At 44.2% G+C, this 27246-nt stretch overlaps 2 protein-coding genes across 2 annotated transcripts; both read right to left on the bottom strand.

The window, feature by feature from the left end:
• Positions 1 to 7701: 7701 nt before the first annotated feature.
• On the bottom strand, positions 7702 to 19741 carry LOC119459459 (collagen alpha-2(IV) chain-like). The gene is made up of 6 exons (XM_049670526.1): positions 18573 to 19741; positions 15732 to 15935; positions 12951 to 13139; positions 9850 to 10026; positions 8436 to 8813; positions 7702 to 8276 (listed from the first exon to the last, which is right to left on the bottom strand). Exons 1-6 carry the CDS (start codon positions 18670 to 18672, stop codon positions 7714 to 7716), a joined length of 1611 nt encoding a protein of 536 aa, XP_049526483.1. The 5' UTR covers positions 18673 to 19741; the 3' UTR covers positions 7702 to 7713.
• Positions 19742 to 20999: 1258 nt separating this feature from the next.
• Positions 21000 to 23581, bottom strand: LOC125946681 (collagen alpha-2(IV) chain-like). Its single transcript, XM_049670527.1, has 2 exons — positions 23408 to 23581; positions 21000 to 22018 (listed from the first exon to the last, which is right to left on the bottom strand). The coding sequence occupies exons 1-2, from the start codon at positions 23484 to 23486 to the stop codon at positions 21000 to 21002; spliced, it is 1098 nt and encodes a 365-aa protein (XP_049526484.1). The 5' UTR covers positions 23487 to 23581.
• Between the last annotated feature and the right edge of the window lie 3665 nt (positions 23582 to 27246).

The following is a 27246-nucleotide window of genomic DNA, read 5'->3' as shown; positions in this document are numbered from 1 at the left end:
TATCTATCTGTCAGTCTATCTAGCCTCGTACGCCAAAACAGCAGCTATTGGCACTGTACATGTGATCACCGTCCTGATGCCGTCGTGGCAGTTTAATGTCCGTCATTCCAGCTTTAATGTCCGTCATCTGACTCTGGTCACGTCGTTGTCATCGCGCTTACTACGCCGACCGAGTGTTCAATTGCTCTTATAGCGTCGCCAACTAGGTATGTGCACGCGGTCGTGATGCAATTTAAGCCGTTACACCGTCGTAGTTCCATCTATGTCATCTGACTCTCGTCATGTCATCGTCGTCACGCCGTCGCACAGTGGCCATACACTCGCTGTCCTACCATGATCGCGATGTAGTAGTGGTCGCTCTTTTATCGTCACTCTTATCTTCCTCATCCGACACACGTCATCCCATCGTCGTCATGCGATCGCTATCATTGCGTCGACGTCATGCATTGGTTGTCACACTGTTGTGATAACTTCGTGGTCGATTCCATCGTCATCATTCTAGCTTCGTCACCCGACTCTCAGCGTGCTGTCGTAGTGACACAATCGGGAAAGTGAAACCACTCCATGGTTCAACTTTTGGCTGCTCGACATATAATTTTAAAGTGGCTTTCTCGCTATCGCGCCTAGTGAAAGAGGACCGAGTATCGGCGTAATAATCCTGAGTTTTATGCATTTCACTCATTGATTGACCCCGTCGCTTTAGTTGTTATATCTATCAATCATTCATACTATTTTTTTTTAAAGTAGGTGAGAATTTTCTTGCAACGCAGGAAAATCTTGTTTTGCCCAGAGCCCTAACCGCCAAATTAGCCGTAGGATCTGGATTTACATTGTACACCCGGCGTTGTAGCTGAGAATATTTTTTTGTCGTTTGGCATGAGACAGAAATGCCAGCTTGGAGAGCCAGGTTAGGTAGGACGGGATTGCGAAATAAAATGGGTTGCGTGGCTCTGGCTGATACGCCAGTGAAATTGGACAGAGTGAGTTCGCGAGATAACACTGAATTGGGTGGGGTGAATTTGTCGAATAGGGCAAGTGCAGCGGGTTGGCGAGGTTGTACTGATAGGCCGGACTGAGCGGGTTTGTTGCTAAGGCGGAGGGGAGGGGGGCAGCTGTGCCGGGGAAGCCAAAGCCCGGTTTGCTGGGTTGGCCGGGTTTATAAGGTGAGCTATGTAGGGTAGGCTTGATAGGTTGGCCGTCTGGGGTGACTTGTATCGGACCTTGTGGTATGCCGCACATGAAGTGTGCGCCAGGAGAAGCAGGCTTACCGGAGGGTTTAACCGGTGTAACTTCTCCACGTTTTGAAGGTAGATCAGGCTACACGGATGTGGTAGGCATCGTAGGGTGGCCAGCTGGCCCAGCTGGGCTGACCCCGCCGGGTATTTGAGGCAAGCCATATTGTACGGGTGGACTAAGAGGGGCAGGATTGCCTGGTAAGCCAATGGGGCTGACTTCTTCGTGTGTTGGGGGTAATACCTGTTGATTAGAAGTGGGGATGGGGTATAGCATGGCCAGATGGGCTTACCAGTCCCCGTACTTCACGTCACCGGATTGTGTAGATGGGCCAGGACTTAGCGTTGGCTACGTGAACCGACTAAGCTGAATTGTCCATTTATTTGGGGCAGATTGGATAGGTGGACCAACAGGGGCAGACTGGCCAGGTAAGCCAAATGGGCTGCCTTGACCTTGTGTTGGCGATAACCTAGGTTGGTTTGATGTGGGGGATTCGGTAGGCTGGCCATATGAGCCGACTGGGCTGAGTGGTCGGTGTACTTGGCATTTGCCGGATTGGATTGGTTGGTCAGAATGGCCAGGCTGGCCAGATGGAGCGACTGGGCTGACTTTTCCCTGTTTCCTGGGTTCACCAGGCCGGCCAGGCGAAGTGGGTACCACTGGCTGGCCAGGTTGGACGACTTGTCCGAACTGACCGGGCACGCCATATTTTCCAGCGGATGGCGGCTCATTTTCATGTTTTTGTTCATACGTTGAGCCGGCAGCCGCAGCTTGGTCATCTGAAGAACAGACATAAACGCGTATATTTTCTGTAATCGGGCAATGTTACGTCATGGCACGTGCGAAAGTGACTGAAACAAATATGCGCTCGTAACTTTCCCGCTAAGATGACAGTACTGAAATTGAAGAAGCACGTCACTTAGTTTTGCATCTAGTAGCGTCGTAATAAAAACGAAAATTTAGTTCGTTTTTGCGGCACCAAGTGTTTTGACTACACTGTCTCTGTGCCCCCCATTAGCGTTTGGAACCTCCAGAATCCCAGAAACACATAAGTGCATCTTAATGAGCAACAGTATGTCACAATACTCAACAAATATATACAATTGTGAAGGCATTTTAGCACTTGTACAGCTACAATTATTATGACTACTCTACCACTTCTACCATTACTTTCAAAGGTCACAGACTCTGAAAGTCAGAAAGCGCATTTGCCAGTTATTATGCTGCAGTTCATCTTGCAGTACATATGCCAGCTCCTGAAATGCCAATGCCATTGAAAAGCCATCTTTATGCCTCCTGAAATGACCCTGTTTCCGACGAGGACAAAAAAAATGCTTTATGCTCCGCTAAATGAATGCGTCAAGGTCACATTGACGTTTCCAATTTTTGCGGGTTCCTGACGTCGCGTGATTGAGAGACAAATTGGGCACGGCCAGGACATTTTCTACCAATGCAGCGGGGTAATGGCGGCAAGAGGCATAAAAAATTCAGAGCTCTTCCACTACTGTGAAGATGGAAGCCGGCGAAGCGTGACTATATGGTGGGTCTGCTGTAGTGCATATTGCTATAGTGAATTTATATATTATCGTTATTCATTACATTGAGCGTCTTCAGCATGTTCGTCAAAGAGCAAGGACACAGGCGTTTCTTTTTCTGCCGCACGCGATGGCCAAGTACTGCGTTTGCTGCGCCAAGTCAGCCCCATCGTCATAGACTAACGTATGAGCCACAGCGTTGATAGGCGCGGGACACTGCACGGCAGTGTCTGGATCCGTCAGGACCACCACGCACATGGGGCAGAAATTATGATGGCGATATTTTTTATTCTACACGCGGACGCGATCCTGGGGGAACTAGCCCTTAACAGCTTCGATGTAAAAAAGTAATAAAATACCTACAAAATTGCGGCCAATGCTTCGAGCAATCAGACTTTACTGTTTTTCCCACCCGTATATGCCGCCATTGAATTAGCGCAATAAAAGAAAGAAACACACGCAATCGCAGCTCACCTTAATCATTTTTCTTGCCTCAAAAATCTTCAGCTGGAGCCACAAACACACACGTACATCGCGCAAAAGCACCCAAGAATCCACACTCCGCCGATGTTAAAGAAATACCTAGCTCGTACGTGATGGTCTTATCATTCTACAGCATGTAAGCGTGCTATTTTTGGGGAAAGCCGTTCCATTGTAAGCTAGTATATTATGCAAGAACTCGTTTCCTCTACAACCATCCATCACATGCATTTCTTAATTAAACAATCAGCAGCACGGCTTACCAATCTTGCTTGCTGGTCCGATTACTGCGCTTATAAATTTCTATCTGGTTTTGCGAGATAATTATAACATATAATGGCTACTGCCAAGCACGAAGCCACGACAAAAAGGAAAAAAAAAATACATTTACGTGGCTTTGAAACGAGAACCCAACGTCTGTGGAACCGGTTTACAGCACCGCAGCAATGATTAGGCTTTCAAGAATGGTGGTGTTATACAGGCTTAAATTAAGTTCACTGAAAAGGTTTAAAGGCTCACAATAAAGATAACCTCTCAATGTAGAAAACAACTTTCTTTGTGGTTAAAATCGCGCCCCTAAAGTTCTGAAAAGTCAAATGAGCAAGAAAAACTTTTCTTTGTCGTGTTCGTTATCTCACAAAATTGCTTCGTAAGATTACAGCACACAACAAAGTTCTAACAGGTCACCGTAAAGGATGTATGGAAATGTAAATTTTTTCCGTAAATACTTATGTTTTGCCTGGGATGTAGACAAGGGCAGATATAGCATTAACAGCGAGTCTCAATTTCTTTGATTTGGTTATCTTTGGTCGAGGATCGTTTGACAGCACACATAGTTTTCACACAAATATACCTAAAAAATCGAGGAAGACTTTCTACTCCAAACCATCAGATGTAAACAATTTAGTAGAGGAAAACTGATTTAGCTGACGGGGTCTGCTCGGTCCCAATATCGATGTGTTTGTCTTTTTCAAGTTTCAGCGCAATTTCAAGTGTCAAGGATATTGCCATCGTTCTGCAAAGCTGGCGAGGCTTATTAACCTGCGACAAATGTGGTGAGCACTAACATGCCTCAGACAACGCTAGTGGCATGCTCCACTTTCCCTACTTTGGAGTTGGGCCCACAGCGGTTTTTTGCACTTGACCCATGGAAAAACCGAAAGACATGATCACTCTCAAACAGGAAAACATCTTGTTTTAAGAATTGCGCAAACGTGTTTCTTTTTTTTTTTCAATAACGCAAGGTAGGCAGATGAGGTGCGTAATAGGGCAACGTCATGAGAGACTCCAGCATCTTCCTGGTCCATAAACATTGTGGCCGTGGTTGTACCACCAGCCCCATTGGCAACAGCAGCTAGCGCTACTAGCGTCGTTCCTCAAAGAAGGACCCATTGACCTCCGGACTGGTGGTGTCCAGGGTTTTGTCTCTTCTTGTCACCCACGTCACGGCTACCATGCCAGTTCAGGTGGCGGGCGTCGAACGCCTCGTAAGATGAAATGGACACTACCTCTAGTCAGACGGTGCACCCAGCGCCGAAGAAACAGCGGGAATCCTAGGACCACGGTCAAAAGGACAAACCCGTGTTATGGGGCCCGGAAAGGGCCCCGTAAGCGAGACCAGGTTTCCTCTAATAAACAGATAGCTCACGCATGCTTTGATGCGAAGATGTTAACCTCTAGTAAGTCGGGATTTTTCGCGGCGCGCCATCACGAAAAAAAAAACAAGAGTACATTAAGCGGTTCCAAAAAAACCTTGAGGGATAGAAAGGAAAAGTGCATACATTTTTAGCGCCAGCGACATTGACGCGATCGTCCTAGCAAAGAAGATGAGATCAGGCAATGCCTCGAGCGGCGCGGGAGCCTAGTTGGCTGGGAACCGAAGAAATAAAAGATCACTTGAGTTTGAGTTCTGCCGCTGGAAGAACGTCTGTTAGGTGCATGTTTTATTTTATCCAGTGTGGCCAATCCCCCTCGTGGGTACGAGCCATGTTTTGAGGCAACAACAACAACAACAACAAGAACGTCTCGTCTCTCTCTCTCTCATGCGCTCTACAATTGGTGACTGCGGACGTCTGTGTTAACGCGCAATTTCTGCCTGGTAATAACGTGCCACACTAAAAGTAAGTACTGCTATGCCGACCACTGACAACGAACGCCAGCAAGCCTCGACCACCCGAGAGGCCGCTGAGCCCGCTTCAACCGCTGCGGTTGTCTCGAACGTCATCCGCCTGCCCGATTTTCGGGGACGGCACCACATTGCATGGTTTATTCAAGCAGAGGACAGTTAGGAACTCTCGCGGATAACGTCACATACCAGCAAGTACCTCCTTGTGGTCGACGCGCTTCCAGCGGCCGTCGTCGACGAGATCACTAACCTTCCCCTTTCGTTCGCAAACTCAATCAAGGCCACTATACTGGGTCGTACAGCTACACCGGAACGCTCACGAATACAACAGCTACTCTCACAGCTGGGCAATCAACACCCAAGCCAGCCACTGCGCCGAATGCCTAACCTTCTCGGCCTACACGCGCTTGCCATCAGCGTGGGCCGAGAAGGTTGCCCACCCAAGTCTTTGGTATCAGGCATACATCATACAGCACAACATTCGTTTGTGTAAGGGACAAGCACAAAAGAAGCATACAAACCACATCACTGATGATAAGGCGCTCCTGATAACAATGCGAAGCACGTAGTGCTCCCCACATACGTTTCCCAGTAACGAATACTGTTGCGCAAGCTACCGCGGCGACGGCAGCTTGCGATGTGGGGAGTAACTACACTAGCCTTTCATCTATAAAAGAACCTGCCCAGCAACTGATTTCATTGTTGTTGCAGCACCGCTGCGAGTAGGGAACGCATAGTTAGGACTCCCGAGGAGCGGCGTTAATACGAGGAGCAGCAATACGACCAGCGGTGGCGTCCTGCCAAAATCATAATTACTCCCATTACTACCATTACTCTAAAGCAATAAAGCAATAAATCGCATATCCCCCTCAGCAGTTTTATTGGTGGTTTTAAATTAAATTATTGGGTTTTACCTGCCATAACCACCATCTGATCACGAAGCACGCCAGAAGGGGACTCCGGATTAATTTGGACCACCTGGTGTTTTTTAGATGCATCAAATCTAATTAGACGAGTGTTTTCTGAATTTAGCCCTCATCGAAATGCGGCCTCCTTGGCTGCGATTTGATGCCGCGACCTTGTGCCCACCAGCCCAACACCGTAACCACTGAGCAACCATGGCGGGTCGAGTGGTGGCTTTCACCCACTTTCTCAGGGCCACGATGGCGTGTCAGTTTCCTTTATATGAATACACACAAAAATTGAACGCAATCCATCTCATAATAACTGTAGATGGTAATGCGCTTAGCATTGAATCAAGAGAGCGGCACAATGTTTTCCCACCGCCAAAACGAGTTATGTATGAGGCGTGTACTGCAGCGGTATTCCTTTTTTCACAAATCCCTAATAACACTCAGTGATTTGTAGAGCCACAGCAGCGACGCTTGCTCGTGGCTTTCTAAATGCACGCGGGCCAGTGCGTGCGAACTCTGAGAAACACGTCATGCGGCAACCAGGCTCCTCCGTCTTGCTTCGATGATGATGATGATGATGACAATTTATTAACATCCCCTTTGAAACGGAGCGTTGACAAATGGTCACCTGGCCTACTTGAGATATACAGGTATGCTACACATGCTTTTCATTCTAGCATTTTTGTTTACACTACCTCGATCTCCTTTCTCTTACTCAAAACTTATTCATCTTCCTTGTACAGCAACAATAACGGTGATCTTACAGTAACGGATCCGATCGTATCATTCTCTTCCATGCTTTTTAAATGCGTAAGCATTTCTATGTCGACTCACCGAGAAAAATTGTCTGTTTGTCTATCCAATAATCCGTGATGAGGGGTGGTTTCTCTGTGTGAACACATGCTATATTAAATGCGTAAGCCTTTTTATGCCTACCCGACTTGGAAACCCGTTCGTCCGTCTTTGACGTAAGAGGAATCATTTCCAAGAAATTAACGCATAAAAAAACAGAATAATTTAGAAAGGAAAAACGTTGGAATGAACAGTAGAATTTATTGAGAATCTTCGTGCAGCTACACAATGTACAAATAATTCTCCATACAGGGATCACTGACTTTATTGCTTTGACATATGAGCTGGAACTTTCCTTCGAAAACAATGTTGCAGGTGACGTTTCCAGAGTGATAATGTCCAACATGGAGAAAAAATGCCGGGATTTCTTTCTGTACGACGTTGTACACCAGAACCAGCTGAGGTGGGTATGTCATTCTGAACAGGAACAGCCGAGGTCGCAGTGGGTGCACCAGAAATGTTTAGAAGCCACATATATTTAGAATTTTCTTGATGAGAACACTTATTTCATTTTTATAAAGATAAACTGCCATGTGTTCGAAAGAAAAAAAAACAGCAGGCTTTTTTCAGTCCGCTAACGGTTCGTGGATCTGTAAGGGCGAAATTGCTTCTCTACCCGAGGTTGTCTAGCAGTGCTAGACAACGATGACTGGTTGTTCTGGAAAGCCACTCCGGGTGACAGGGACACTCCGGTACTGACTGACTGGTTTGGTGCGATGGGAGAACTGGGAAGGGTGTTTGGCGAGGCTTGTGTGATTGTACCGGAAACACCGGGCAGGCCAGTCTTTCCTACACCGTGCGTAATCGATGGTCCAGATACGGCGGGTGTACTGGGTGCAATGGTACTGCCGCCAAAACCTGGCTGTACCCGTGAGCCGGGCCCAATGGATACACCGGCTTTGCCGGTGGGACCAGGCAATAGGGGCGGGCCAGCGGGACCTGGTAATCTGAATCCGTGACCACTTGGTTGCCCGGAGAGGGAAGGTGTACGCGTACTTGGCCGGCCTTGTTGACCAAGATGGCTGGGCAGGCCCACGCCCGCTCCACTAGAATGAGCGGATTGGGCGGAGGTGCTGGGTGGGAAGATGTGGTTTACTTGACCGGGCTTTCCCATCAAGCCAATTTGATTAGGCTGACCTGGTACACTGCTTTGATGGGATAGGCCTGCTTGAGCGGGATGAGTGGGTAAGCTCACGCCGGGTCTACTAGATTGTCCGGATTGGGCTAGTGTACTGGGTGGGGTGACATGGCTTACTTGACCGGGCTTTCTCATCATGCCAGGTTGATCAAGATGACCTGGTCCCCTACTTTGGGTGGATATGCCTTGTTGACCGGGTAAGCCGGTGCCGGGTCTGCTGCTAGATTGACCAGATTGCGCTGGTATACTGGGTGGCAAGGTAGAACTGGCTTGACCGGGACGCCATGTTAAGCTAGGTTGACCAGGCTGACCTGATCCGACGCTTTGCAGAGGCAGGCCGGAATGACCGGGCTGGTTGGGCAAGGCTAAACCGGGTTTACTTGGTTGGCCAGGTTGTACAGGTATGCTAGGCTGAACGGGCGGGGTTGTTGGGCTGAGTGTGCCAACCTGGTTCGGCACACCGGGTTTACCTAGGGGTGGGTGCTCATTTTGGAGTTCTTGTTTTCCAGTTGGGGAGGCCGCCGTGACTTGGTTATCTGGAGAAAGCATTTTAAAATTTCGGTAAATTTATCATACAATTGCTAGAAAAGTTATGTAATACTGATTACATCTGTGACTCAAAAGATTTTGCCTACTTGAGCGCGCGCATATGGGCGACGTACTCACAGCTGAAAATCTCAGTGGCTTGGTACTCTGGCTCAAAATATTTTATCATCTCAGGGAATATTCCTATCATTGATCTGATAGGAATTAGTTGTACTCCATACGCAGTTGTCTACGAAATTGTACTGATATTATCAGATGAAGCTTCCATAAAATTACGCGTGAACATTTATGCATGAATGTGCAGAATATCCTCATAAGGCACACCGACGAGAATAGAGCGCTCAGGCGCAAATATTGACTGCACATACTCTTGAAAAAGAGCAAAAGCTTCAATATACGTTCTACAACCATCGAAGCAGCGAAGAGCATCGCGGGTTGCATATAATTTTCACCGAGGCAAAAACCACACATTTCTAGTGGGAGGACTGGAAACAAGTTTCGCTTTTATTGGCGAATATTTCTCGCGTGTTCCCATGGGCGAAACAGTTCTTTGAAAGCTGCTCCTTCGGAATTTTTTGTTCTTGGTTTCACTTGAGCAAGCAATGCGTCCCATGAAAGTATTTGTAGTTATTTCAAGTAGCGTAATTCTATTTCGCGATACGGGGATGCAGCAACACGGAGAAGGCCATTATTAGGATATAATGAATATGTGTACTATGTAAGCCACTACGCATGGCAAGGTTCCAAGGCTGTCTCACCCCGAGTAATTTTATTTTACCTTCGCGTAAGATAAGTTACTAAATTACGTGACGACATGCGTCCATAGTCTAGTAAGGACTTTCGTGAAAAATTAAAACGGTTCGAGGTATCTTACCGTCACTCACTTTCTCATATTCTTAATGCAAACGCCATATAAATTGATTAGCATATATGTAGACGCCAGTGTTGCCACAATGGTGTTTTATTGACAAAGATCACAACGGAGTGGTTAAAATGTGAATATATGCAGAAATAAGAAATACTTACAGCTGCATTTCGACATGCACTTCCCGTACGAGGCGAAGCTGTTGGGACCTTTTCCGCAACCATTCTTGAATATCATGCACGTATTGTTGCTAAAATTAAAGAACCATTTCTTTCTGCTTAATAAACACGTGTCTGGTTCGGGATCTCGACTGCAGATTGGTTTTGGCGTTGCGTTTGCTGTAAATAATTTGAAAATAGTGATTGCGCAATGAATAACATAAACATGTAAATTATTCCATATCAAAAACAATTAAAAGAGAAAATGATTACATAATACGAAGGTTATACTTTGAGTGACTATTGCATAAGAACAGCTTCTTGAGAAATGCACGCTACCTTTCCGATAATTTGGAATAAATGCACCTCGGTAATCAACCATTGTGTGCCAATTTTTATGTACCTGATTCGGTATTTTTATTGTGCTTGATGATAATGGTATCATTAAAAATGCTATTTGTTACAGCAATTATATATTTTCAACAAAGGCGGCATTTCTTTTTTGCATGGTCACGGTTTCCCATACGAGCATACATGCCTTTTTGTTATTCGCTTTCTCAAACACTAAATGCTGTTTTGACACAATAGTTTCTGTCAGTAAGAGCTATTGGACGTTTTGACGCAGAATTACTCAAATATAGTAGAGTAGCAATTTTGGTGTGCTTATTACAGGTCGTCACAAATTTGTGCAACCATCACGCACGCGGCAATGCATTTCAGGGAAGTTGTCAACATTTTGCTACCGTGTTAATGAACAGGACAAAGAGAGCACATTGAGAATTGTTAGAAAAACCCAACAAATGCAAGAAATAAAGAGTTCAGAGAATTATTAACGCTACCTGACTCAGTCATCACCAAGAGTGGCCAATGATTGTATGAAATGAGGGCAGGTACTTTTGACCCTCGTGAATTAACACTAATTTTGTGTCAAATACTAGCAATTTTCGTGATACAGCGATGTAAGGTAAAAATGATTTTGCATAATTTTTATATATATTCATTCCTGCTCGCCAATTTGGGTTGAATGGCTGTTATTAAAATATTAGATTATGGCACTCGCAGCGAAGACATGTCTTGTAACAGGGATTACCAGTTAATGATTTCCCTCTTTATCTTAATTGTTGCTTCAGCGCAATTTCTTGTCATTGCTGGGGTCCTGCTTGCTATCATAGTACGCGAGTCTGTGATGGTTTCATGTGGTAATATTTATTGCACCCTGTGCAGGCATTTATGAGAGACTGTCATCGACTGCGGTGTCACACGCAGTCAACAGTGTAGTTTTCAGAGAAAAAGCCGTCCACATATTACAACGTCAGCGAAACTATACATACGCTAGCTGACGAATGCTAAACTGTGCTATTTGGAAGCGCTCTCTAATCAGAAGATATATTTCTTTTCGAGAGTTTTCTATCTTCTCGATACATTTCTTTCTCCACTGAAATCAAAGTTTCGATCATTTTGTCTTCCTAGCGCTAATTTTACAGTGTAATATTTTGCGGCGGCTTGTTGATATCACAGTGGTAATTTAAGTCACTTAGAAGAGATTTTGGTGATCCATAAGGCTTACAATTCTATAACTTTCCGCGGTTGAGTGACGTTTAAGTGGAGGATTCCAAATAATTTCGACCCGTTTGGGTTCTGTACGTTCCACCTTAATTTGAGTAGATAATAATTCTTGCAAATCTCTCCCTTCATTTCAATTGCTCTGTTACAAAAAGAAATCAAGAACACAACCTAATAGCGATTGCGCCAGTGTCGAGGGTGTTTAGTTCTTATGTCTTAGCCGGTGGAAAGCTGGTTTGAGCCAGAGGCTCACTTGGGCAGGTGTATTGATGCTGACGTTAAAGTGAAGCATCGGGATGCTTCTGTATGGACGTGAAATAGTATGACTAGGTATTAGGCTGAGTTGTAAAACGATTCAATCTCTAAAACGTATAAAATAGTTTACCGTGCCTAAACAAATGACTAAAAAAAGCTTACTGCGTACGAATAATAGGTAATAACGGCTAGTGAGTCTTTTATTAGTTGCGCAAGCTGCCTTTTTATAGCCATGTGCGATTCGCTAAGACTGAGACAAGCTTTAATAGGTGTTGGAGATATTTGGTGGCCTTAGGCCTGACGTGCAAGCGATTTTGTTTGCTGGTGATTGCCAACTCATGGGTGAAATGTCATTTGGAGGCTCATGATACCCACCACGGTAGCGCAATCACTACGACATTCTGATTCTGGGTACAATGTCACGGGTTGAATTCCTGGCCGCCACAGCCGCATTCCATTGGGGGTTGAATACGAAAACGCTGTTACAAAAACCCACATCATACAACCGTGTGCAGAATCCCTAGCTCCCGCTACGGAAAATTTCATAGCCTATGTAATCTTTGAAGTGTTACACCACCCACCAATTTATGTACATCTTTAACATCTAACGTGGACCTACACACTTGTTTACCGATGAGTCCAATCATTTGTTACGATTCTTCTTTTGTTTCTCTTGTCCTGCATCTTTTCGGCTTTTAACACTTGAGAAAAAATTGCATTACAATAACACACGCCTAAGTAGGTTTCAACTCTCAGTTTCGGACGAGTTGAATGGTACATTTTTTCTGACATTCTAAGAATACTGTTTGAAACATCCAACGCAGATATGACTACGCGCGCATCACAATTGTACAAGATACAGTTGCATCGAAGTATTTTACGTCATAAGGAGCCTATGGAAACAAACGGGAAGTTCAAATGTATCTCATTATAAATAGGTGACTATTGCATTTTATTTATGCATTCATGAGTGTCGCAGTCCACAAGGAACACAATTGTGTTGTTTGTTGGCTTCTTATAATATGACTAATAAAAATCTGCCCTTGGTTTCGTTTCTTCGCGTTCATCATTGTGTTAGGCACCTTTGGTTTAGAAGCTGTAGATTGGCCAAGTAAGTAGCCGTGTAACACTGAACAATATCTTTCAATTCGTAATGATGTTCTGCGACTAATATTTCTTGTATTATACATGTAATCGATTGTACGTAGGAAGACAGGCAATTTGGTAACAAATCTAAAATACCGGAAAAGCTTTATGGCAGCATCATCATCAAGGTTTATACTCACGCAGGCAAACCCCCTGGCACTTCAGTTCTGTCAGAAAGCGATTCCCAGCGCTATCGCAAGCGGGATCAGTGTAGCTGAGCATTTTGCAGCTATTGCTATTACGGTCAAAGTACCAAGCGTGGCGCACCTGTCCACAGGCGACCATGAGAGGTGGTTTCAGGCACATTCCTGGGATGTTCTTAGTCAGTGCTGGAAATATATAAAACTACGTTAGTATCCATTTATCAGGTGCACAAGTACTTATTGCAAATGTTTATAATAAGCCATGAGTATATTTATTAGACTCTAGTACTCCAATTCTCGCACGGTTATATTTCAAGGCCATCGCGGCAAAATGACCTTGAGCCCAGAGAGGTGCCTCAGCGGCACTCGTTCGGAGCCTCACCACTGCGGAAGCACCTGATTAGGCGATGGTTAAACAGCTGCTTCGCCGGCGCTTGGTCGTTAAGTGGGCTCAGTCTCGCCATGGATGGTGCACCCGCTGGACCGTCTGTGCTTGCGCTTCAGCGTGAGCGACAGGCTGAATCCAATCATCCAGTAGATATAGCTAGACTGCAGGCTGCGAAATCTCAAGCAAAGGTCAATTTGGCTGCTGAAACACAGGAGCAGGGAAGGCCAGATTTGCACGTCATAGAGAAGCGTACCAAGCGCGGAAGCCTGCAATAATGAAACACTGTGTGCATAGTCTTTGCAAAACCAAGCCAAATAGATCTTTCGCTCGTAATAACTAGGTTTACAAGAGTTAAACTTCAGGTGATTTTTTCTTCAGGATATGCATTTATTGGCATTGATGAAGAAGGTATACGAGAATCCCAAGAAGCATCTTGTCGCAATACATCCTATTGGACTATTGCACTCGCATAAAATAGACCGAATTACTTTTTTCTAATGTTCAATTTTTATGAAGTGCCATTACCATACCATAGATTACGCGTCGGAAATTGATGAGCGCCAGAGCATTTCATTTTGAAAAAAAAATGGCCCCGTAAATATTGCTTGAGGTACCCCAGAGCAAACGCGCGTACATGACAATCTCTGAATACACTTAAGCTCACCATGTTCTCTGTACACAGTGGAATATTCAGTCGCGACTATGAAGACTTTCAATTTCGGTTAATAAATTGCGTATTTGCAGTAAACACTCGCCTAAATGATAAATAAAAAGGCACGGTGCAAGGGAGCACAGGCAAACGTGAACAGATCTCAATCGATGACCGCGAGATCTCCCTGTCACAACGCTGGCCTGAGGAAGAGCAGTAACAGAGGAGGCCGAACGCTTCTGCTGGCTCTCTTCCGCAAATCGCCGAAATTTTATATTACACGACCTACCACGCAGGTGCAGCACCCATCAGTCTCGTTTCGCGCAGTCTTTACACCCGTTGGAAATTGCTTTCAAAATAGGGCATGAGCGCTGCACGCGCACAGCCGTGTGGATAGCGATGAGCCGTCAGCTGTGTTTCGCGTTTGTATGTTGTGGCATGTATAAATCCTCACTGTAAGAGTCGCATTCCTTTTGGTACTGCATATGGGTAATTTACTAACACACAACTCAGAGAATTCTTCTGTGCAGTGGCCCTTTTAGGAAGCCCAACTATAAAACAAGGAAAGTTAGCTACGCCTTCTGGTCGTCCGGATAACAGCGCTGTACTTACGCAGGAGATGGCCCTCGCTCCGGACCAGCTGCGTCCGGTTGTGCACAGCGCTATCACACACACCACACACACACACACACACACACACACACACACACACACACACACACACACACACACACACACACACACACACACACACACACACACACACACACACACACACACACACACACACACACACACACACACACACACACACACACACACACACACACACACACACACACACACACACACACACACACACACACACACACACACACACACACACACACACACACCACACACACACACACACACACACACACACACACCACACACACACACACACACACACACACACCACACACACACACACACACACACACACACACACACACACACACACACACACACACACACACACACACACCACACACACACACACACACACACACACACACACACACACACACACACACCACACACACACACACACACACACACACACACACACACACACACACACACACCACACACACAACACACACACATATATATATATATATATATATATATATCCCTACTTGACATTTGGTTTTCGCCTCTGGCCGGTATTACAAAATTTTAAGCTAATTGGGCGACAGTCATTGCCAGGTCCAACTCTATGATAGGAGCACCGTTGTCCTCATAAACGGATGATTGATACAAATCTCTTAAATGAGCAACAAAGATGCAAATTTGTTAAAGTTTGAGTGGGATTTGGTAATTTCTGAAATGCACGGGCATTCTTTTGTTGGTAGTAGACTAGTACTTCGGCAGTTGCAGTTCCTTAATATTTGTACCAGCAGGTACCCACAATACAGCACAGTCGAATATTGACGAAGTCAAATAAAGCCTCCATTTGAGAAATTTTCCATTTTCTGTCACAAAGGTTACATTTCTGGGGGAAAATATACAGCGCGAAACAATGTATGCCTTGGCCTAGGCATTACAGAAATACATTCAGGCAATTCGTAAGGACGTATTTTTAAATGTGCAGCATTCTCACTCTTCTCACACATTTCACATACTAATCTCGGCAAAAGTGACTCCTCGGGTAATTGGCAAATACTTTATTAGAAAGCTTCATAGAGCATGTACTCACGTTCACAAACTGTCTTGCACTTTTCTTCCGAGAGAAAGCGGTTGCTGCCTGCGCTGCACAAGCCGGAACTAATCTGCTGACAATGCTTTGATGCAGCGTCATAGTGCCAAGGTTTCGTTATTGGTTGGCAGCTACCCGAAAATGGTGGTTTTGCACAGAATTCTGGCGCTGTTGGTTTAGGCTTCGAAGCTTTAATGCCCCAGGCTGAAAAAGGGGCAGAGTTTCGTCAAATATATGCATCGGTTTTTCAGTGCCGTTATTCACTGGAATTGATAACTCTACTGAGATTTATGTGTATAACCCATTCTTAGAACGTAGCTGACAGAAAAGCTTTTCTCATCATTTCTCTCGCCACATATATTTACAACAAGCTAAATATATGTGGGTATCACAAGAACAGACAGCCAGCATCAGCCACAAGAAAGATACATAAAATAGGTGCGCTTAAATTGCGGCTAAGCGCAGAATAAATGAAGGAAGATTTGTAAAAGTTTACACCAAGCTCCCCAGTGGTTACGACTGCCGGTATTTTAGTAAAAACATTATGCAAGTTAAGCACATGCTGCTTGGACACAACGTGTGTCCGCTTTGGAGGACAATATTTTTGCGCACTCGCAAAATTAACAAATATATAGGTAACGACCAATTGAATTAGCATTTCTATTTTTGCCAGGTTTGCATACGTGTATCGTATAAACTTGTAGAGATTCGTATTCGAACACAACTCTAATTTCTTCAAGGCTTGCAGACCACTTCCCTGCCGACATATTGGTAAGGAAGTTTTACTTTGTGTACGGTCTTGCTACATTTAATATTATAGAAAATATAGGAAAATCTGTCTAAAGCTCATTACTACTATGCTCCAATTCAGGCTGGCAATATCACGACATGTTTTTGCTATTTATTTATAATGTGCTTCGTTACGTTAGGATGTTTTTCTTCGTTTTCGAAGCCGCCCCGTATAAATGCAATAATAGCGTGGAGTGTGTCTAAATTGAACAGAAACATTATGGACCAAAGTTTTCGTGAATTCGCAAAGACGATTCTTAGACGATTTTTAGTAATTTCATACTATATACACTTGAGCATATTCGGCATTTCTTCGTAAAAAGAATTGTAAACTTGTCTCAGCGAAAGGGGGTGCTTAAAAAACCTGACAAAGCATCATTTGCGTGAATAGCGTAGTTTTTATGTTAGCTTCGAAGGCTAAAGATTATAGTAACTTTGATGAATATTTGAGTACGTAACTATTATTTGAAGAATACAACGGACGTGGCCCGTGTATATATGTGAGCTGTTATATTCAACAGGGATAAATTACCGGTGCGTCCTTGAGGATGACTTACCCAAGCCTCCAGAAGTTGGAAATATTCCTCATTGTCAGAATGCATATATGGCCTTAAAATACCATTGCAGTGAATTAAAACAGCAGTTCGATAAATGCTTTACCAGCACCAGTAACTGGGAAGTATAGAACTGCTGGAATGATTTCTGAAAGGACTAACAATATTGAATCTATGTCGCAGCACTTTTCATTCATGCAGTCATTGCTCACTTTATTGTGATATACTTGCATATTGATCTTTCTTGTAGAAATGTCATATTATCACGTTTTATTTTTATATATCTGGTGTTCTTTCATAAACAATAAGGCGCGTAATCCTTTAACTAGTGTCTCAATGAGTCAAAGTGGCCACCTGTGCAATAAGAAAGCATTCAGGCTTTTTAGCCACGAATGAATGATTATTTTAATTTGCTCCAATGCAATACACCCCTACCAGAGGCCGACCAACGCAAGTCATTCGACGGAACGAATGTTTACAGCATCAATGCTTACGACGATTCTTCTCTTGAAGACGAATGTACAGTCCTTAGTAACTGTGGTCAATTTGTCCTTCTAACCGGATAACAAAGTTGAGGTTGGGGTTTTCGTTGACACCAAGGAATATGTGCTTCTCTACTCCAACCAGTCAGATGTTGTACAAAAGAAAAACCGCTCCAAAATAGTATAGCCGAAGAACGCTACAAGCAGCCGGCATTGCGATAGCCCCAGCTTCTCATCGGGGACTTCAACTTAAACGATCGTGCACTGGCACGTACGCTTGAAATACGTGGTAGGTTGGGCACTCGAGCACCGAGACATCAGAAAGCGCGGCTACGTAAATCTTGGAGGCCGTGTAATTGCCTAATGTTCTCCCGCGTGCTCCAGATTGACGACGCTCGTAAATACGAGTCATAAACATCAGGGGCCACGGAGTTTTCTTATGGTGTTAGGCACGCCCCACTTCGTGGCGCTTGCAAGACGCAAGCTTAGCATACTTTTTGATAATATTTACCTAATTTATTTATAAAATACTACAGGCCAAACTTCGAGCCTGCAGTATTTGGCACATTTACTTCGGGCCTGCAGGAGTGATAAGAGTTACATTCAACGACTCAGAGAAACCATGCAACAAATGACATCGCAATGAATACAAAGTAGTGCCAACTTTATTTACAACTTGAATTTGGAAACAGCGCCAAATACGTGGACCCACAAGAGGCACACCACAACCACAAGTATCCCTTACCTTTTTAGACACTTTATTATATTTTATGCACGAACTTGGTGCTATACAAAGGTACCACTAATCATTAGCGGTCACTATTCATTAGAGCTATCAATAAAAGTATACCTAAAATTTTCAGAACATCTAACTAAATCTTTTTGAATTATTTCATAGTAGCTTCAGGACGTTTCTAACCAAATATATTCACACCCACAATGAATCGCGCACAAAACATAGTTATCGAATGCACACAGCATATAATCCACAGAAATTGACAAGCGTCATGACCTACCACGTACAGTCGTAACGCAGACGAAAAGAAGAAGGAAGCTGCTTAGGAGCCTCATTGCTAGGCGACTGCTTCCGACCGTTTGAAAGACTGAATATGTCATCCAGAAAAAAAAACAATATATTTCCTAGCAGATATGTTGAACTGCTTCCGCTATAGTTCATTTTTTTAATGATGACCTTCTAGGATTTTCTACGTTTCTGGAGTCGATTCTCTGTTCGAAACCTAAGACGAACATTTTAAATCCATTGTCAGGTCAATGCCGCTTGAAAAGAATACATTTGTATTGCCGTGTTAACGGGTGCGATGAATTGTATGACAGATTCTTTGGTTTTACAATCCTTGGGATGTCAATCAAGGCATGTATTTTGCGAAGAACGTTTTGAGAACAGCTTATGAAAGGTACGTGATAACCTGCACCTCAAGGGTACATATAGCATCATGCCTATTTCTAAAGAAGGTTGCAGAGACAATGACTTGCCAGGGCTTGTTTACATCAGTCCTTGTTCCGAGAAAACCGCACAAGGAATACGCCATTATCAGTACGGTAGCGCAAAACAAGACTAGAACAAAGTTGTAAACAGGACGAATGATTTAGCATCCGTTCTGTTTACTTCCGTGTCCTTGCGGTGATTTCTTGTAACCTTGCGGTGATTTCGTTATTCATTGATTTGTCATAATTGCAAAGAAAATTTTCGCAACGAAAACAGGAACATGGAAAATGTAAATAGGCGGGCACCGTGGCATCTATTTATTAGCAGGCTAGTATTCTTCAGAAACTCGCTTTTTCTTTTACCTTCGCGCTAGGCATTACGAGAAAAGGCCGAAATAACAAACTCGCATCCCACAAAATACACTGATAAAGTCATACTGCGCTGCTCGTTAAGACGCACACCGCTGGTGTGCGATCGTAAAATTTGTATTTCCAGCTTTTACATGATAAAAAAATTCCTACCTTTAAACGTGGTCCACCAGAAATACTTCTAAATTTACAAGCAGTAACATAATTTATCAATACTGCATCGTTTCTCTATTTGTTTTAGAGTTTTTTAGTATGCTTAAATATTTGTTTACTTTGACAACCTTGTCACCCAACAGTTAGATCTGCTGATGTATACTTTCGCGATGAAACATGCGATTATCATATAAAACTCAGCTTGACTATTTCCTTGATCAACTTTGTATCACGTAGGCTTATATTGCAACAAGGAAGTAAGCTCATGGATCCGAGCACAAAATACCGCGCTAGGACGACGGACTTAGAAATAAGAAGGATTTAGCGACTTTTTTTTAGAGTGCAGCTCTTAGGCACCCCTTCCTCCGGTGAGCGTCGGCGTCGGCGGCGTAACCGAGCGAACGAGCACAGCGAAAGATGAAAGCGAACGCGCAGTGCAGCTGGGGATGAAAGACGCGAGGAGGAAAGCGGAGAGTAGGGTACAACTCGAAGATAACTAAGGAACATGTATTGGGAGGTGAAATGGCAGCGCAATAGAAAGGGGTAGTTGTCGATACAATAGGTTTCTAAGGGGCCCTGAAAAATGTATATCACTAATCGCAGAATGACATCTATATTAGGTTACGCCACGTCGCGATTCGCCTGCCGTAAAAATTTTTCTAGTCGTTCAACCACAAGCGAAGGTAGAGGAGGAGGAGGAGGAGGAGGAGGAGGAGGAGAGGAGGAGAAGGCAGGGATGTTAACCAGAAATGCAAGGTAGACGTAGTTACAGGACCAATGAGCAGCTTTCTTTGTCATTTCATTTTGACTAGCGCGTTGGAAGGTACAAAGGAGAGGCGGCAAGAGGGCACCAAAGGAGAAATGACCGCTGGAAACGGCCAAAGCTTGAACGTCGCGGTGATGAGGCAGCTTGTGGCGGCACTCCGTGGCGGCCGCAGTATGTACGCTACTCTTTTTGTCTAGAATGCCACGCGCAGCAGATCCAACGTCGAGCAACTCGTATGTAGAACGGAAGTGTGAAAATGTGATGAATTTTTGTGTGTACTTCAAATTGCAGACATATTCAGCTTTCAATAATTAAACTCAAATAAGCAATGATTATATTAAAGTGATTGTTTTCGCTATCCCAAAATGAGTACCTAGCTGTTCTGGACTCCGCTACTTGCGATACCGCTGCATGACGCCATTGCGAACGATACAGCAAGCGATTTGTTGGTGCTTTTGACGCGAGATTGTAAATTCTATGCTGCACGCGGTGCAACATTATTTGGATAACTTGTTCACAGGGGTCTCGTTAACGGATTGGCATCAATTTTTTACTATTTTGAAGAAAAAGTTTCAGGACACCCAAAAGAATATGTGTGCTAGCCACAAATATTTAGGAGTTTTCTTCGCGAGAATCATTTATTTTATTTTTTATGAAGATGAAATAGCACGAATTTGAAAGAAAAAATACAGTAGGCTTTTTCAGGGCGCTAACGGTTAGTGGATCTGTAAGGGCGATATTGCCTCTCTACCGGAGGTTGTCCAGTAGAGCCAGGAAATAATGGCTGGTTGTTCTGGGCAGGAACTCCGTGTGGCAGGGGCATGCCGAGATTGACGGATGGCGTTGGTGCGGTGGGATAATTGGGAAGAGGGTTTGGCGTGGCTTGTACGCTTGTACCGGAAACACTGGGCAAGGCCGGTAAGCCAGTTGAGTCGATGCGAGGCGTGCTGCGTTGACCGTATTGAGAGGTTGTACTGGGCGGGACACCATAACTGCCATAACCTGGCCGTACCGGTAAGGCCGGCCGACTAAACTGACCAGGTCTGGCGTTAGGAGTAGCGAGGAGGGATGGAAGGTTGTGGCTCGGTAATCCGACGCGGTGCCCATTAGACTGGCCGGATAGGGCGGATCTATTGGGTAGCAAGTTAGCACTGGAATCGCTTGGCCGTCCAATTTGGTCAGGTTTATGTGGATGACGAGGTCCACCACTGAAGGGAGGTAAGCCAGGCTGGCCAGGTAAGCCGACGCTGTTTCCGCTGGGATTGCCGGATTGGGCGGGAAGACTAGGGCTGACTTGGCTGGGTCGTCCCACTAAGCCAGGTACAGGCTGAACCAGTCCACCGTTCATGGGGGGTAGGCCTTGTCGGCTGGGAAAGCCGACACCGGGTCCGCTGGGTTGGCCGTATTGGCCGGGATTACTAGGGCTGACTTGGCCGGGTCGGTCCATTAAGCCAGGTTGTACAGGCTGAGCCAGTCCACCGTTCATGGGGGGTAGGCCTTGTTGGCTGGGAAAGCCGACACCGGGTCTGCTTGGTTGGCCTGGTTGGACCGGTAAGCCTATGCCAGATTGACCTGGTTTTCCGGGTTGTACAGGCATGCTAGGTTGGGCGGGAATGACTGGTGGGCTGAGTTGACCGATTTGGCTAGGTAATCCTGGTTTTCCCAAGGGCCGTTGCTCGGTTTGGAGTTTTTCTTCGCAAGTTGGGCAGGCTGCCGTTACTCGATTATCTGAAAAATACATAAAAAATGCCTCAACTTATGCTAGAAGTGCTAGAAAAGCTAGGCAATAACGAAAGTGATAGTTACCTTAAAAAGTTCGCAGGTACGCACGAAGGGCAAACTAATAAGATCGGCAGCAAGTTTTAGAGTTGTGCTCAAACTCTGCGGCTGGCGTTCTAAGCGAACAAAGGTGTGAAGTGTGGGCATGACGTAGCACGTAAAGTAACTGCTGGTTGGCAGAAGAAACAGTGCCCTGGTAGCGACAAGCATTTAAGCGCCGGCGATTGCTTTGCAAGTGTCGCACATCGTTAGTGCATGAGATTGGACGAATAGGAAGCTGTCAGCGTTAGTATATCCAACATTTAGGCAAATTTTGAAAATTCTGTATATATGTTGTAATTCTATTTTTATAGGGCTGCAGCGGTTCTCTATATTCTAGTGTTGCAATTTCGCGGTGTATAAGCAAGTTGCATGTACTCATGTAAGACAGCGATATGGACTGAGCGGACGGGGATAGTTAATACTCTACTTCTAATTAGATGAGGTGGAAGATATGAAGTTTACCAGGCTATCAAATGCGCAGGGTAGGTAACCAATAGTATATTTGAGGTACAGAATGGCTGCACAGGAAAGCGCAGCTTCGTCAAGGATGGCGAAAAATAGGCAGTGTAATAAAATTCGGAAATATGGTGTCAGCTGGCTCAAGACAGTGGTGATTCAAGTTGATGGAGGGTGCCGTTATCCTGCAGCACCTCTAAAATTTGTTAATGAAGATGAACGAAATGGAGCTGTAAGCAATGTTATCTGTGAAGAACTGCGCAGCCATATCCTTATTCGAAAGTAGTAGTTATATATTTGTGTAGTTAGAATGGTGGTTTGTTTCCAGTTAGTTTGTCTGGTGATATTTTAGTGTAAATGTCATTCATAAGGTATTTGCGGGTAGCAGGAGAGCTACGATAATAATGTTAGGAGTCAATGCATATGACCAGGTTTGAAAGGCTAGGCGCCATTCCATTCATAGAGCTTGTACGTGAAATTTGCAATATGTATGTGATCTGCTGGCAATTAGTTTCCATACCGTAAAAATTGCTGGCAAGTGCAACGAACCAAAAGCATCCTCTAAGTACCTGACTCGTTGTAACAATAAATTAGGCTACATATTTAATGTGTAGCGTATCCTAATATACAGTCGAACCCTGATATATCGAATGTGAAGGGGATCACAAAGAAGTTCGATATATAGGTCATTCGATATATGAAATAATATTTCATAAAAATTTTCAAGGGGATATTACTTTCATTTGTTATGCACAATAATTCGCTATATGTTAGTTCGATGCATCCGCGTTCGACTGTAGCGACACCGGTACGCAGTATATGTGAAAAGTGCACACTTACAGCTGCATGTATTCATGCACTTCTCCAAGGTGGAGAAGCTGTTTTGGCCTTTCCCACAACCTTTCTTCGGGAACTCCATACACGTGTTATTTCTAAAATTAAAGAACCAGCGCTTGTTTCGGAGAAAACAGCGATCAGGTATTGGATCTTGGCTGCAAATGGGTTCCGGTTTCATTTTTGCTGTAAATATGAAAATAGTGGGTACATATCAAATCTGCAAAGAGCCTAAATATTTGAACAAAGGTGTATGTTCAAGAGATGATATTCGTGTGTAATACACGGAAATATTGTCAATTATTTAGACAGACTAATGTTTATCTGGCAGACAGCTTTCCCAAATTTTCACAAATATGAGACGCTACTCCGACGTAAGAACGTGCATTATATCATCATGAATACATTTGTTTCAAAAATACCACGCGCTGTTATTGGTCTTTTGAGGAAAAGGAGACATTTGGTTTATGTGGGTGAACATATTGTTGTTCGAGTAAAAGCTTGCCAGTAGTTTTCTTTTTTTGTTTTTGTTTTGTGACCACATCATTTCACAACATACCGCATATCGGTCCTTCCAAATATTCATTTGCGTAAAAGTTCCTTTTTTTGAAATATCAAGTAATGCGAGAACTATCTTCTGTTAGCCTGATTTCCAACCGCCCACTCTTACGTAATTAGTGGCAATATTGATTCAAATTTAACATAATAAAGAATAGCGATTGCTTTGTGAAGGTGTCATCTTACGAGTAACCTTCACCACTGCCCCAGCTTCAATGCCGCCTATAGACGTACCCATAAAACGCAGAAAAGTTTTTCTAAGGTTACGCCTGGACCGATTTTAATGATAATTGTTGCATTTTAGAGGCAAAATAAATTATAGTGACTGTATGAAGCAAAACAGCAGTTCAAATGTTTTACAAAAATTAACAACAATCGGCAAACTGGAGAGAAATAGTAAAACGAAGTTTAGACTCGTTCTGCGCCAAAAACAGATATTGCAGTTCTGTAAAATGTACCAGTTAGACCATATAAAATGAACAAAGTTGTTATACGGTTTTAAGCTGACATGATTATGTAAATCGTCACAGGGATTTTGCAAAATATAGTCACAAAAGTCAGTGCCCATCCACCCTGTGAAGAGGGAAGTCCAGCGAAGCTGGCGCTTTGTTGGGATTTGCTGTGCTGGGGTTTACCTATATTGGCAATTTGCTATGCTGAATTTGGCTATAGAATGGTAAACCGTCCCCTTCGCTACGTACTCGGGAAAGAGGCTTCGGTGCCGGCTCCGAGTAGCACAATGGGGTATTTTTTAACACCTAGACGATGGCTATACAATGACTGGCTCTGAAAGCTCTGGTTCGGCATCCACGGGCGACGGCGTTCCTAGCACGTTCCTCATTCTCTTGTACCAGGTTCCCAGACAAGGGACCTGGTACAATCAAACAAAGCTATACACAACCAACGCTAACGTGAACTCCTCTCACACCCCACTCCTCCGTTGACCTACTTTTTTAGTAGACCGGCGGGACCCCGGAGAGAGTCCGCGGCACAGGTGGCCGAGGCCGGCAGGGCTGCACGCATGAGCATCAGTCGGTGAGCGGGCACACACACGCGCAGTCATGCGGGGCAGCCGTCATTTGTCTCCCCCGCCATCGGAGCGCCGCGCCGCGCCCTCTTCGCCTTCCTTCCATTTATAAGCGGCCCTGTCAATAGACGCACGCGGTGCAGCCGGACGGGCGAGGGAAAGCGCGCGCGTCAGCAGCTGAGTTGAAGCGCCTCCCAGCAGGGCTCAACTCTAGTCTGGAGCAGCTTCCAGCAGGCTTGCCGCACTAGCCTCGCAGCCGGGCCCAACTCTACTCGGGGGGGGGGGGGGGGGGGCAACGCAGCATAAGAGAAGGTCGACTGGCGTAAAACAAGAGAGATAGCGGGGGCTCCGCCGGCCGGGAGGTAGGAGGGGGAGTGGGCTCAAAAAGACGACGATGCTGAAGCCAATTCTGATGATGATAGTTATTTTCTAGACGCGGACACGATCCTCAGGGGTGTGCTCTTAACAGATCCGATTTAAAGATACTAGTAATCTTTACCAGGAGTATGAAGTATATATATTTCGTCCGTTTTGATGTATTGCTAAATGCAGTTTACCGAATGTCTTTGGCGTTTTCTTTATTGCTGAGACACAAAGTCGTAAACATGACTCATTTTGTTGGATAGATATTACACTTTTTAAAATGTTTATGAAATATTGATGGCCCAATCGAAAATCCAATTCCCGCAGTCACTAGGTTTTAACCTTTTCTTTTAAATGTAACCAATTTCAACAAATTTGCTGTAGTAGGTGGGAAATAGCAATTTCTTTTTCATGTATGCACATAGGAGACCCCAAGCTAACACTTCCTCTTATAGCAAATTCCCAAGCATACAATAACTAGGAGTTCCATGTTATGTTATGTTATTCACAGCTCACTGTTCCCAAATAGTGCTGAGGTGATAGCATAAAGAAAGCTCGGTTCTTTGATCTCACATGATCTTGGGGCTTAAGGTTCTAAACTGTGACGTCTTAAATGTAGTAATTTTTTAGCAGGGAGAAATAATTGAGAAGCTGTCTGAAGCGACGCACCTGTTGTTTTAATATATATTCTGAGAATTCTGTCAATCGCCGTGTGTTGGAACAGCTGATTCTTAGTTTATTGAAGCCAGAATAAAATTATTTGTTACCAGGAAAAATAAAGCGGTTATTCTTGTAACTACAGTGAAAAGAACACAACATGTACGGAGTTATGCCTATCCCCTTCGCAACTGTGCCATGAAATGTCGCAGCCGTGACGTTGTAGTCTCGCTAATCACGACTTCTTAACAAAATGACTCGACACTCTGTGCACTCTCTTTCACAGTGAATCAGTTAGGAGCCAGGCTGTTTCTCTCAAATCTGCTGTTCTTAGCTGTTGGTGAGATTTCTTGAATCCAACGTGCTGCCGACGATTCTGCTGTCTATAAAGATATATCTTAATGGTTTGACGAGATCAATCAAAAAGGAGATAGTTTGGGGCTTTTTTAAGCTTGATGTAAATGATGGGAAAAGGTTATAACCTTATCTACGTTGACATGTAACTTTTAATATCAATAAAACTCGGCCATTTGAGATTTTTGTTGCATCTCGCTTAGACATTGGGCTCTTCGCGTACACTTCCATAAGCCGGTCTTTGGAATTTTGCACCCTTAAACAGAGATTGCGGACAAGCTCAATTTACGAAATTCTTTAGCAGACCAGAACGAAATTGCATCTGTCATTGTCTAAAATTTTTGTGGTATCAAAGTATATCGGCTTCGGTTTACTTGCCTAAACTAATGCCACTTAATCAATTTAAAGTTTACAGTGTGCCGACAGTGTACTTGGCTGTTATTTTTTATTATCGCTTTTATAGTAACACTGCATTTGAGTTCGCGAATGTAGTTCCATTTGCGCATATTTCAGTCCAATATTTGCATGCACGAAAAAAATGGCCGTGTTTGCCGTTATTTGTACTAATTAGAGAGAACTAGCGGCCTTCAAACATTGCCACGATAAACAAGACAGTTCCTTTTTTTTAATAATTTTAACGTTTGACAGATGATCGTAGCCTTCTACATGCTTCATAATGTGGTGGATAATTCTATAGCCCCTTCTATAGCTGCATGTTTAACGCATATGCCTTTTCATAGCATAAAGCTTTTCCGAAGGTGCTTTTTCTCTAATATATTTACATGGCTGTATTTCAGAGCAAGTGAGATTCCATTGGATGTTCAGTTATATACTAGAAACTATGTTTGATGAGTACGTAATTTTGTCAACGTGTTCGACTGTGTAT

Source organism: Dermacentor silvarum, chromosome 7, assembly GCF_013339745.2.
Source record: "Dermacentor silvarum isolate Dsil-2018 chromosome 7, BIME_Dsil_1.4, whole genome shotgun sequence".
Taxonomy (NCBI): Eukaryota; Metazoa; Arthropoda; class Arachnida; order Ixodida; family Ixodidae; genus Dermacentor; species Dermacentor silvarum.
The sequence above is the reverse complement of the archived record's forward strand: the minus strand, read 5'-3'. Positions and strand labels throughout refer to the sequence as shown.

What these genes read in the sequence shown, in the direction of transcription:
- LOC125946681 (XM_049670527.1), bottom strand. Translation starts at nt 23,486, where the DNA reads ATGGAGTTCCCGAAGAAAGGTTGTGGGAAAGGCCAAAACAGCTTCTCC. An exon ending in GTGCATGAATACATGCAGCT is followed by an intron (nt 22,019 to 23,407) that starts GTAAGTGTGCAC and finishes TGTATTTTTCAG; the next exon opens with ATAATCGAGTAACGGCAGCC.
- LOC119459459 (XM_049670526.1), bottom strand. Translation starts at nt 18,672, where the DNA reads ATGACATATTCAGTCTTTCAAACGGTCGGAAGCAGTCGCCTAGCAATG. An exon ending in GTGCAAGACAGTTTGTGAAC is followed by an intron (nt 13,140 to 15,731) that starts GTGAGTACATGC and finishes ATATATTTCCAG; the next exon opens with CACTGACTAAGAACATCCCA. An exon ending in GTGCATGTCGAAATGCAGCT is followed by an intron (nt 8,814 to 9,849) that starts GTAAGTATTTCT and finishes TGCTTTCTCCAG; the next exon opens with ATAACCAAGTCACGGCGGCC.